Source organism: Myotis daubentonii, chromosome 18 (assembly GCF_963259705.1).
Source record: "Myotis daubentonii chromosome 18, mMyoDau2.1, whole genome shotgun sequence".
Classification (NCBI taxonomy): domain Eukaryota; kingdom Metazoa; phylum Chordata; class Mammalia; order Chiroptera; family Vespertilionidae; genus Myotis; species Myotis daubentonii.
The window spans coordinates 11,208,167-11,221,762 of record NC_081857.1 but is presented as its reverse complement, the minus strand read 5'-3'; the positions used below and the strand labels follow the sequence as shown (position 1 = coordinate 11,221,762).

Genomic DNA, 13,596 nt, shown 5'->3' with positions numbered 1-13,596 from the left:
CCCCCCAGCCCTGAACCTGCTGGCATGGCTGCGAGCAGCGCTCACTATGCTTTGGTGGGATTGCCTGCAAGTTTGGGGTCATAACCGTATAGGAAAGTAGCTGCTACTACAAGGATGGCTCCGAGGAAGAAGACACTGGTTGGCACAGAATCTTGTAGCCAAAAGTAGGATATCAGTGTCGATAATATTATGGATAAAGAGGTTGCAAATCCTCTTAAAATATTACCTGCATGCTTTCTAACAGCCGCTATGACACGGCCTCCCAGTGAAGCGCAACAACTGCCCAGGTCAGTCGGTTGCAGCCCTGGAAAAAACCCGTTCTGTGATACCAGTTCTCCGTCATACACGCCCATGGAGCCAAATACGCTCCCGAAGAAACCCAGTTGAATGTTTCTGATCCACACCGACTGCTTGATTTTTTTTTAAAGATTTTCTCGAAGCACACCCCAGCGAAGCCACTGGAAAAGCAGGCCGTGAGCATGGCCATGAGGCCCACGAACTGCGAGCCAGCCGCGAGCGCCTTCGGGTGCAGCTCCTGGGCATCCGAGGGCCGCTGTACGAAAGCCACTCCGGCCATCAGAATCACACACCCCGCTTCTCGCTCGGCAGAGACACGGAGAACAGCGCCCTGGTCAGGATCTTCAGCTGATCCGTGACCTGGTCGGTGGCTGCGTGGAGATCGGACAGCGCCACGTGGAGCAGGTGGTTCTGAAGAGCGGATATCCCGGTGGAACAGCGGGTTTGATCGCTCCCATCGGCTTGTGAAGGATCTCCTCCCGCAGGAGTCATTCAGTGCTCTCAGACCGCAGTGGCCGTCTTGGCAGCCTAACAGACGGCAGGCCATGATCTTCAGAATCTCAGCCACCACCCGGCCCTGGAGCAGGTACCCACGCCCCTCCTCCTTTAAAGTCCTGGAGCAGCGCCTCGGGAGCACCAGGCTGGTCGCCAGAAAGACCAGAACCCCCAAGGAAAGGCATTGGAGGTTGGCAGACAGGTTTTATCTGCATCTGCCTGCCCCGCCGGGTCCCCCAGCGCCCCCTGCCGCACGAGCTTCCCGTGCCAGTCCCGCCTCTGCTCAGGCCACAACCACGCCCAAGCCCCGCCGCCTCGGCCTCGGAACCCCCCCACCCCACCCCCCGCCCCGCCGCTCCCCGTTCCCCGGGAGGAAGAGCCGGGCTTGCGGGGCAAAAGCCTGGGGGCAAGGCCAGGCCACACTGCCTGCGGGGCCACAGCGCCGCCTAGCAGAGCGGGGCCGCACGCCAGGCTCCTCAGGGGCCCGGACCCGGCTCCCCCCTCCCTCCCCGTCCCCTCCCCCTCCCTCCCGGGCCCTGGCTCCCTCCCCCGGCTCCCAGACCCGGCCTGTTTGTTTTTTTAAGCAACTCTCCCACGGTGAAACTATTTCTGGGATGGTCTGCATACCATGACTAATCTACATTGCGTATAAAATATTGGCTTTTTCTCCTTAACTCAGGATACATGCAAAGAGTAATTCCAGTTTCATAACTCTCCACAGAGTTGCCTGAGACCTTCATTGAGATTGCACTGACACTCAGCTTCTTCTTTTCCAGTTTTGATTTTTCTTCCTACTCATTTCTGTAAATATTGAGCCTAAGAGCACTTCCTCATAACTGTCTTACACACCATCTCTGTCTCAGCATTTCCTTTCTGGCAACCTAACATGTGACCACCACAATCGGGCTGTGGAGCAGAGGGTGCTTCTCCATTTCCAGCTATAGATGGTTCGGTGACTCCCAAGATTGCTCTAGCAAGGGCGGGTCCATGAACTGCAGAAATTGAGGACAATTCTGCCTGGAATGCTTACACTGGCAGGAACATTTTAACGCTGTTGCAATCACCATTTTCTCATGTATTTTCTCTCCAGAAGCCCATGTTACCCTCCACCAGTCATGCGTTCATTAAATGCTGCCAGAGAATCCTCCTCCATCCCTCCAGAGCATCCCTCCTGGGTTATAACAGGGTAGTATTATGGTTTGGTTAGTGTCTGCCACGCCCAGTACATTATAGCAAATATTTACTGATTGCCTACTGTGTGCCTGCATCCAACAGTGGGCAAAACACAGTCCCTGCTTATATTCCAGTGTGTGTGTGTGTGTGTGTGTGTGTGTGTGTGTGTGTGTGTGTGAACACACAATAAAAAATGAAATAAGGAACATGAAAATAGGAATGGTTTGTTATTGTTCATCAGTGTGTCCTCAAGACCAGCACAGGACATGGCACATGCAAGGCAACTATTTGTAGGATGATGGCTGCTTAGGACAGAATGCAGTGTACAAATTGTATATATGATAGAATTCTAAAAATAACAGTGGCATAGAAACACAAGCGGATATAAAGACAGAAGGACATAGACCCAAGTGTTAAAAATTACTGTCCTTTGATTGCGTATGTTTGATACGATAAGCATGCTTTCTGTGGCATATGCATTTTAAATTGCATATCCCATTCAGTAAAACACCAAATAAACCCAGTGGATGGGCTGTCAGCTGTATTTTTGAGCTGTAGGGGAAAAGCATATTAGCATTTCTTAGGGTGGTCATTTCTCATTGGTTGGTTACTAATGTTTTCTTAGGTAGTTTTGCATCTCCCCTCATATAGGACCCAACACGATGGGAAAAACAAAACAAAACACAAAACAAAAAAAGAAAACAATTCCAAGAAGACATTTGGTAATAGAATAGTGTACTGTCTATATTTGATAGGTACACAAACATGACTCCATGCCCCCCACCCCCTAAAAAAAAGGAAGAAAGAAAATCAAAACAAAACCCTGCCCGATATTGGCCAACAACCAATCTATTTGAATGCAAAAAGCATTGCGCGCCCTTCCAAAACCCGCTGAACCCAGGAACCCAGGCTTCTTTCCTGCAGCGCTCCCCGCCCAACACGCACTCCCGGCGCCCATACAAAGCCAGCAGGGAGCTTCCCGGCCCCACCCTGCGCCGCTGCTCTGGGCACTTCCACCAAACACTCTGCGGACAACGCCACACCCGCCCGGGACCCCCCAGCCCACGCCAGGGGGGCACAACAGCCCGCTCACCCAGGCGTCCTCCGGCCCAGGGGGCACAGCGCCAGCCCTCCCCACGGGCACAGCAAGGGCTCAGCATCAACCTCGGGCACCAGAGCACTCGGGGGAGCCCGCACCTGGAGCACGTGCCCGCGCGGCTCGCCCTGATTGATCCAGGCCCCAGACACCTGCAGCTTTTGCCAGGGACGCAGCTTACTTAGCCCGGGACACTCTGGGGCGCCCAACGCCCGCCCCGGCTTAGAGACACCACCAGCCAGCCTTCGCCACGGGCACTACGGGCTCCCCCCAACGCCCCTCTCCTAGATCCGCGCGCAGAAAGATCAGGGCACCTCGGGCCACGCTGTCACCCCGAGTCGACCCAATCCTGAGCCTCCTCCCGACCCACCAAACGAAGCCCCGCTCCTCCCCCGCCCCACCCCCGCCCCCGCCCTTGGCTGAGGACGGCCTGGGGGTCCCCGACCCGCTCCAGTTCGCCCCGGAGCGCACACCCTCTCCAGGCTCCTACCGAAGGATGTGGGCAACTGGAGCACTAGAGCCACCAAAAGGACCCCAACGAAGCTCCAAGAGGAGAAGGGGCTCTCAGGGCGCCGGGGAGGTGTGGTTCGCGTCCCGCCAAAAGCCGTCATTGTCGGGGAGATCAGTGGGAATCCCGAGAGAGCCAAGGAGCAGGTGCCTCATGGAGTTAATTTAGCGGATGTACTAGTAGAAAAACAAAGATTCAGTTCCAGGTGCCGCCCCACAAGTGGGCGTGTCCTGGGCGGGCGCCAGGGCCAATCGGCAGCCTGCAAGGAGGGGTCTGGGCGAGGGGTGGTGTGCAGGCCTGGAAGGGGAAGGACAGCCCTGGGTGGGTTTGGCCTCTGCACTCCCCACACCTAATGTAAATGACTCTTGTCCCTTACTCTCCTGAGAGGACCCCTGGGAAGGAAAAATATTCAACAACCCTGTGCCATTAAGCATATTAAGCCTCAACTCTATGGGGCCCATGACCTTGCAGAACTAAATGTTTCATTTCATTGAAGAGGAAATGTACCTGCATGAAAAAGTAAGAATAAGGCTGTATTGAGTGGCAAATTCTTGGGAGCAATGAATGTCAGTAGAGTTAGAATGGGTAGGAATTGGTTAGAACGTTAGATGAAGTAGAAAAAGAGAGCTTTCCTGCTGAAACAATCTCTCAATCCCGGACAATTAAGAATGAGCAAGATTTATTTGTAGGTTTGTAGGGTTGTGAGTTAACCTTGTGTGAGTAGTCAAAGGAGGGGGAAAAACCAGTAACATGATGGGTAGTAAAAAGAAAACAAAAGTTGACATTTTCTTCCCATTAGTTGTTGCCAAAGAAGAAAAATATCACCCAATGTGAGTAAACATTTTGAGGGGACAAGCGTCCTCAAACGTTTAATTTTAAACCTCAGTTTTATAAATGTGAAACGTTTTTAAATTGGAAATGGATTTTAAACCACCAGTTCCATTTAGAGCAGCGGTTCTCAACCTTCCTATTGCTGCGACCCTTTAATACAGTTCCTCATGTTGTGGTGACCCCCAACCATGAAATTATTTTTGTTGCTACTTCATAACTGTAATTTTGCTACTGTTATGAATCATAATGTAAATATCTGATATGCAGGATGCATTTTCATTGTTACAAATTGAACATAATTAAAGCATAGTGTTTAATCACAAAAACAATATGTAATTATATGAGTTCCCTATAAATTTTGGAGATTAGGCCCTTATCAGATATGTCATTGGCAAATATGTTTTCCCACACAGTGGGTTTTCTTGTTGTTTTGTTGATGGTTTCTTTTGCTGTGCAGAAGCTTTTTATTTTGATGTAGTCCCATTTGTTCATTTTTTCTTTAGTTTCAAGTGCCCTAGGAGCTGTATCAGTGAAGAAATTGCTTCGGCATATGTCTGAGATTTTCTTGCCTTTGGATTCTTCTAGAATTTTTATGGTTTCCTGTCGTACACAGTATGGAGTTTCCTTAAAAAACTGAAAATGGAACTCCCATTTGACCCTGTGATCCCACTTCTAGGAATATATCCCAAGAAACCAGAAACACCAATCAGAAAGGATATATGCACCCCTATGTTCATAGCAGCACAATTCACCATAGCTAAGATCTGGAAACAGCCTAAGTGCCCATCAGTAGATGAATGGATTAGAAAACTGTGGTACATCTACACGATGGAATACTATGCTGCTGTAAAAAGGAAGGAACTCTTACCATTTGCAACGTCATGGATGGAACTGGAGAGCATTATGCTAAGTGAAATAAGCCAGTCAATAAAGGAAAAATACCACATGACCTCACTCATTCATGGACAATAGAGACCATTCTAAACTTTTGAACAATAATAGATACAGAGGCAGAGCTGCCTCAAACAGATTGTCAAACTGCAGCGGGAAGGCCGGGGAGGGTTGGGGGGCAGGAGGTAGGGGGGTAAGAGATCAACTAAAGGACTTGTATGCATGCATATAAGCATAACCAATGGACATAAGACACTGGGTGATAGGGGAGGCTAGGGGACTGTCTAGGGCGGGGGGATAAAATGGATACATATGTAATACCCTTTGTAATACTTTAAGCAATAAAAAAAAAAAACAATATGTAATTATATATATGTTTTCCGATGGTTTTAGGCGACCCCTGTGAAAGGGTCGTTCGACCCCCAAAGGGGTCGCGACCCACAGGTTGGCGGCCAACAGGTTGAAAACCACTGATTTAGAGCTTATCCCAGAGAAATCATTAGAGCTGCGAGCAAAGGTGTATGTATAATTTTGGAAGAAATGTAAACCTTAAGTGTCTAGTAATAGTGTTAAGGAATTGATCCTTGGTAGCTTTGTGGGGTGGAATTCAATGTAGCAAGCAGTGTAAAACACTATCAATGTGAGAAACTAGAATATATTCATAAATGAAAAAAAAGCAGAATTCAAATTAGTGTATACCTTTTGGTATTTCTTTTATTGAAAAAGGCAGTATATTTATGCACATAAAAAGAGATTAGTTGGAAATATACCACAATTATATTTAATTTTCCTTGTGATTTTCAGTTTCCTGTATTGACTGACCTCATGTTACATTTGGATTCAGGTAAAGAAAAACATTTTTAACCATAATGTATATATATATATATATATATATATATATATATATATATATATATATATATATAGTTGTTTTGTTCATACAATGGTGGGGATAGAACCTGTACTGCTCCAGGTTAAAGAATGAGATGTTAGTGAGGAAATGGAACTCCCCATACAAACCTGAAATTCTTCTGGAACTGCAAAACTTTATATACATTTACACAATTCTGCATCTGAGATGGACTGAAGACTTCTGGGTTCAACAAACATGGAATTTCCTCTTCCTCTCAGACCAACATAATTAACATTTGGATTACTGGCCGAGCATGTAAGGTACTACATGTGGAGATGATTATAAAATAAACACCAAAATATCTTGGGTTATTAAATCTAGATACCCCACAATGAAACAGATTAAAGGAGGTATAATTAAGGAGACAGTGAATAGGACACTCAATTATGGCGAATTATCATTTCTCTTCATTCTAACAGTTGTGAAAGAATTATACTGGTAGTTAAGTAGCTTAATGTTGTCACTTATTAAAACAGAGAATCTATTCTCTACAACCACTAGTACACTATGTTCTATGTCAATTATATCTCAATAAAGGTGAGAAAAACCTTTCCCATCTATTTGGGGCTTGGAAGTAAGTTGTTTTTTTCTTGTGAGAATATTCAAAAGATAGGGGGAAAATATGGTGAGTTTCTTAGTTACAGGTACTAGATTAGATTCAGAACTGGAAGTTGCTTTCAGTCAATGAAATTTCTACTCTTGGTGTTCATCAAAGCATTCTAAACATAATTTAAAATTTTCACATGGATTGCTTCAACTTATTTCAAGTTGACTCATCTCGGGATTTGTCCCAAGCCTTGTTCCCTATTTTTATGGACAAGCTCTATGAGTCAGGAATAGAGTTCTGTTGCTTTTTCTCAAATGCCCAGATAGTCCTAGGCCTGCTGGAGCTGTATAATAAATATGTGTTAAGTACTGAGTGAAACAAACAGGTGTAGAAGTCAAGTGCGTTTAACATGTCTCATTCAATGCTTCACTCTATGGGTTTACCAAATGCTAAAAAATTCTGAGAGATTTTGATTTTGATCATTTTAGACACAAAACACAAAACTGGATTTGTCTCTTTAAAAAATGAGATATGAATGTTTGCAATGAAAACCTTTCTTAATTAGGCAGACAAGGTGACCTATGAAGTGGAGCTAATGTTTGTCCCTTAGCATTGAGATCATTTTAGTGACTGAGTTCAAAGGAGAATATTGACCGTGAACTTCCTAAGGTCCTCACAGGAAAAAACAACAACATAGAGTTAAGGCTTTGAGGAAATAGGGGAGTAAAAACGAGTGGTTCTGTCCTCGCTGGCATGGTTCAGTGGTTAGAGCAGCAGCCTACCAACCCAAGGGTCGGGGGTTCAATTCCAGTCAAGGGCATGTACCTGGGTTGCAGGTTCCCCACTCCAGTTGGGTTGGGGTATGTACAGGAGGCAACTGATTGATGTGGCATTCTCTCATCAATGTTTCTCTATCTCCCTTCTCTCCCACTCCCCCCTCACTAAAATCAATGGGAAAATTCTTCCATGAGGATTAATAACAAAAAAACTAGTGGTTCCTCTAACTCCCCTTAAAGACTTTTTCAAAAGGCTAAAGAGAAAAGGAGAAGGGAGTGGTGAATGTGCATGAATGCCCAGGTTTTGAGCTGTGTGGCAGATCCCTTTTAAGGCTTTATGGATTGTGGTATGATGTAGTTGGAATGTGGGGATGTTATGAGAGTCCGACTTCTTTAAAAGAAAACAATGTTAGATGATTCTTTGCCGCCTACATTAGTATATTTACATGATGCTTTTCAGAGGTGGGGTAGCAGCATGAATGCCCCTGTGAATGCACTCAGAAAAGGCCTTCGACTGTCCCGGGGAATGACACAGGAGGGGTTTGTGGAAACCTGAGAGAGTGGCTGGCTGAACAGAGGATGAGCCCTGCTTCTGAGACTGGCCCTGAGAGCGATGCCTTCTCTATCTGCACCTGGTAAGCACCTGCCAGCCAATAGCTGTTACCAGCCAGAGCCTTGCTGTGGTAGGCCACACCCAAGCAGGCCTTTGGAAGCCAGCCAAATACAGAAAGGAGGGCATTTCTCAGAAGGAACACGTTTTCATTTTGTTTCCTCTTGTTGTGGAAGGCTCTAAAAAGTAGATCTGTTGCAAACCATATTTCCTAAGAGAGTTTCAATACTAAAAGCTTTTATTTATTTCTTATAATGGAGGAGACAAGATTTCATTGAAGCATTATCATTTAAAATTAACATATCTCACATCTAAGTGTACAAAAAAAGTTAGATTAGCATTGGAAATGGCTTTGGAGAGTAATTGTTTCAGCTGCTGCTTTTCAGATGAAAAATGTGAGGCAAGAAATTAACAGAAGCCCCACGGGTATGGCTCAGTGGTTGAGTGTCCACCCATGAACCAGGAGGACACGGTTTGATTCCCTGTCAGGGCATATACCCAGGTTTGGGGCTCAATCCCCAGTGGGGGCATGCAAGAGGCAACTGATCAGTGATTCTCTCTCACCATTGATGTTTCTATCACTCTCTCCCTTTCCCTTCCCCTCTCTGAAATCAATAAAAATATATTTAAAATAAAAAAGAAGTTAACAGAATTGCTCAATAATACAATTAAGTTAGGCAATATGGTATTTTATACATTATTTCCCAGAGATAACCAATATTTAAAAAATATCTCATGGGTTTTTAACAATTAAAAAGTCACAGCATCAGATATTTGTTAATCACATGGTGCACCAACCTACTCCATGGGGGAGGGGGGGAAGAATTTAGAATTTTTTCTATGAAGGGATTTTTAATACTAAGCAAGGCTAATTCTCAGTTAATTTCTACACCTCTTTTAAAAGATTCTATTCCCAAACCCAAGAAATAATAAGAATTGGCTAAGCAAACCATTGATCATATTTTTATATTGTGGACTATTACCTGTGTGTGTGTGTGTGTGTGTGTGAGAGAGAGAGAGAGACAGAGAGAGAGAGAGAGAGAGAGAGAGAAGGAAAGAGAGAGGGAGAGAGAGATCTGGATAAATATCTCTTGCCCTTTTAGAGAGAGGTAGGGAAGAATTGGTCTTTGAATTACTAACTCTCAATTAAGCCCATTACCCTTTGTCTGTGATATGTTGCAATTTATTGTCCCACTTTGTCAGTTGACTTTTTGGTTCTGCTGTGTGTTTTTTTCTCTTGCATGATTTTAAATTAAACTTCTAGTTGAGGTCCAGTTCACTATTGATATTTATCAATATAAATATAAAATATACTTCAAAAACAACTATTAAAACCAGAATTACACAGAAGTTAGCAGTTGTCATACACAAATCTATTCTTAAATATCCAGTAAGATTCTCAAATTGTCTAGGATGGCCCATAGTATCACCCCAAATGAATTTTTCATCTATAAGGATTTGGATTTTTTAGAGACTTTAGGGCTACTTGTTGAGAATGTGTCAATACATGTTATTAGTCTGATAAATTCTTAAAAGTCATGTTTCTTAGTAAATTTAGTGTATGCTGAATCCATTCAAAAGTAAACTAGTTACTTTTATATAAAAAATTTACTTTTATTTAAAATTCAGTATGTTTCTTAAACAGAGCATAGTACAAAGTACTTTTGAAATAGATTTCAGGAAATATCCAAAGCTTATTTTCCCCCCAAATATTTCTCTTGAGTATTCTTAAGCCATCTTTCCTATAATCATCTAATGACTTTTTAAGAAACAGAAATGACATATATTTTTTTGAGAAAGTGAAAACATACATATCTTTTACTCCAATCTGTCTAAAAGGAATGGATTCTGCTCTACAAACAGAAAAGAAGATATTTAAGAAAGAAAGACATATGTGTGTATAAAGACCCATATATATGAAGAAAAATTAGCAGAAAGTGAATTAAAACATTAGCAGTCATTATCCCTGGGTAGTATAATTACATGTGACTTACTTGTTTTTTTATATCTTCCTCCTGCATTTTCCAAATTCTCTTTTTTGAGTCCATTCCATATTACAGTTAACACTTGAACTACAAAGAGTCTGAACTGCATGGGTGAATATTTTTCAATAACTACACTTGACTATTTTTCAGTAACTATACAGTTGCCCCTCTGCATCCTGAGATGTTGCGTGCAGGATTTAGCAAATGGCCAATCAGAAACAGCATTTTCATTCGGATGGCACCACTTAACCCCCACATTGTTCAAGATCACCTATATGAATAATTAAAAATAAGAAAGACAAATGACAAACTTATAGACAGAAATCCTAGGTGACAACTTCTTCCTTTAAATAACTGAGATGACTGGTGCTTCTAAGCCCTAAGTGCAGTCCTTCCCCGGGCTAGACAGGGCGTTCTTTCATTTCAGCACAAAGAAGGAAGATGGAGTGACAGCCAGCATCTCCACGTGCACACGCTGGCCGCTCTGTGAGGTCACTTCAAGGACTTTATGAGTCTCAGATCTTATTCTGTTGAAATGAATCGGCTCCTTTCCAACGAGCATTTTCATTTGAGATGTTCTTCAGCTTTATAGTAGGTTGTCAAGGAGGGACACTGAAATAAAAGGAATTCTTATTTAAATGACAGCAGGGTCAACAAATTTCTATGCTGCTAATCATGATGCTGACATTACATATATCTTACACGCTTAAAAGAAGTGTTTATTGCCCTCTGTTTTGGTAGCTATGTAGGACACGAGACAGTATGGCATTAACTGAGACACTTAGTAGATAAGAGATGAATGAATAACTTGGCCATTCCCCATGTCTTTTTGTAAAAGGAAAAGTGTCCTCAGAGTTGAGCAATTAAATAAAAAGTGCCTTATTCCAGAAAACCTACAGGTCCATTGTAACACACAAAAGCTTTCTTTTAGTCTCCTTCTGAACCATGGTTACGGCAGGGGGAAGGAAGCAGAATCTGGTAGTTTGGGGGTGGGGCAGCTTCAGATAGCCTGTCCTCCTGCCCTTATCACAGTCAAGATTGAAAGGAGGTATTGCATAGTTTAAGGTGCCCAAATGCTCCCTCCGCCAGTCTTTCTTAAGGCTGGAAACACTGTGCTGTCACAAATGGTCAGACTCCCCTCAGCTCACCTGGCACTCCCAGTAATTATTGCCACCTGACCCTTCATCATTGTCCCCTTTCTAGCTCACAAGTGTTCCCAACATCATGTTAGCTGCATCATCATTGAGCATTCTCATGTGTTCCAACGCGTGGCTGTGTCTTTGGAGTCTGTCTGCCTCATTACCTGTATCCTCTCTGACCCTGCACCTGGCCTGAGTGCACAGCTTTTCAGCTTGGCACCGATTCTAGCTCACTCCTTGTCTACAAACGGTTAACTTTCTCCTGTAGAACACCTGTGATCAGAATTCCAATCTTAAAAATGAAAATTTGACATTACTTTATTAAGGAGTTTCTATCTTTTTATAAAAAAGCATCCAACAGTTAATAAACACAACGTGAGATGCACCTGGATGTAAAAGAATGTCTCCAAAAAGTTGAGGATAAATAACATTTAGGTAAATTGATTCTCAAGTATTTACTGACCACTTCTCATTTGATTAAGTCTATACTCAGAAATTTGAGGACATTTACAGTGCTGGTCTTTATGAATACGTAAGTTAGTTTAGCCTGGGAGAGAAAACACAAAGCACAATGTGTGGTACATTAGGTTAGGGGCAGACAAAGAATATTGGGGAAGAGCTATGATAAGAAATATTAATCATGCTCTGTTCACCATGATTGTTTTGTTCTGATTAAAGAAAGCACATTTCAACCTGGATGGGAGTTGCATGTGGGACCTGGGAGCTCACCTGGAACTGTGGTCCATCCTCCACTTGCAGGAGCTGCCTGTTATCATTGAAAGGTTAACAACCTTGTTGCAGAAACCAGAGGCACCCCCAGGCCTTTGCAATCCCCAGCCTGCATTACCTTTAAACTGCCCATTTTACATACCTTTTTTTTTTTATCCCTTTTGCCTACTTCCCCATGTAATCTTTGTCCATCTACCCAATATAAGCAGCTGTCTTACGGTGGAGGCGGGGGGGGGGGGGCGCTTTGAGCAGATTTTTATGGATGACCTGCTGCTCTCTCATACTGCCGGCATTATTGAAATAAATGCTCTTATATGACTCAACCCTGTCTGCTGAAATGGCTCAAGTAGTGACAGGCAGCCCTGACTCATTGATTGTCCCGTTACAAAGATCAGTGACTAATCAAAATTTGTAGAATCAATGAATGAGTGAGTGAAAGAATGCAATAGCGTTAATAGGTAAAACACAAGAAATGAAAAGCCGAATACTGTATGATGAATTCATATACAGTTTTTAACAATGAGAAGATTGGTTGTCATTTGTGAAACCAAAATCACATCAACATAATCTCAAAGTATAACCTTGCAAATGTCAAATAATATGCCAAGTAGCTTAATAATACTAACCACTGGGTGGAGGGTTATTACAAGGGATTTTTATTATTTTTCTGTTTCTGGGTATTTTCTGTTTTCAATGAGTATATATTATCCTTGAAAGAAAATAATTTATTTTAAAAATTGGAATAGACAGGAAGTGCTTTGAGTTCCAAAGAGAGACATCACTTTGGACTAGAGTTATTTGGGAATCTGGGGGAGCTTCTTGGGTCAGTGAATTCTGAGCTGGGTTCATGCAACTTAGATTGGAAGGAAGGTAGCAAAGTGTTTTAGGCAGGTAACCTGGCAAGAATAGGGTAAATCAAATGATATTTTAAGCAGTCTTCTGGAACATTTTTAAATAAAATTTGTATAAAGACAAGCATTGCCCTCATGGTCTGGTTATTTAGTCTGTTTATATTTGGTGGTAGCATGGCTGGCTATGAATCAGTTTTGCACAATTTTTCCATCGAAGTTCCCTGATAATAGAGGAAAACCAATGCGTCTCCCCTGCCTGGCCAGGTATCAGTGCTAATTGGCAGGGGAGAAAAAGATGAGAAAAATAGCTAAATTATATACATTTTAGTTTTGAAATGAGGTAGTCAGTAGCTTTCATTTTGAAATTTAGGGCATCACTTGTCTTAGGTTTTTGATATCTTTGTAAGATTTCTGATGGCTCCCACGTACCAAGAGGTTACCTGTTCGATTCCCAGTCAGGGTACATGCTCAGGGGAAGGAGTTGAACACAGGGGGAGATGGGTGCATACACAGTGCAGTCAGGGTGATGTAGAAAAGGTGCTTGCCTGGCTTGAGGAACAATGGATTGGCTAGGGGGGTAGACACAATGCAAACTCAGGAAAATGTGGGAATACATGATCCCAGGACAAAGAGTTCCCTCTCTCGTGTGCAGTTCTGGTCTGGTGCTGTGGCACTCTCGCTTCATGGCCTGCACCTGCCCCGTGCGCTCGCCTGTTCTCTCTCCATAGCCACGTGGGCCTAGAAGCCAGGTGGCC

The 13,596-nt window shown here is 43.4% G+C and overlaps 1 protein-coding gene and 1 pseudogene across 3 annotated transcripts in view; both read right to left on the bottom strand.

The window, feature by feature from the left end:
• Positions 1-13,596, bottom strand: part of CR1 (complement C3b/C4b receptor 1 (Knops blood group)) — a 125,503-nt gene that overhangs the window by 48,578 nt on the left and 63,329 nt on the right. For 2 of the 3 annotated variants that reach the window (XM_059675375.1, XM_059675376.1), the window contains one exon: positions 9,727-10,734. The exons of the other annotated variant lie outside the window; for it this stretch is intronic. Coding sequence is in view for 1 of the 2 variants with exons in the window: in XM_059675376.1 (XP_059531359.1) it covers positions 10,722-10,734 (13 nt within the window). In the remaining variant the exon portion in view is untranslated. Of the gene's footprint in view, positions 1-9,726; positions 10,735-13,596 lie in introns of those variants that run through there. 3 annotated transcript variants of the gene reach the window in all.
• On the bottom strand, positions 3-3,672 carry LOC132221045 (UDP-N-acetylglucosamine transporter-like; annotated as a pseudogene).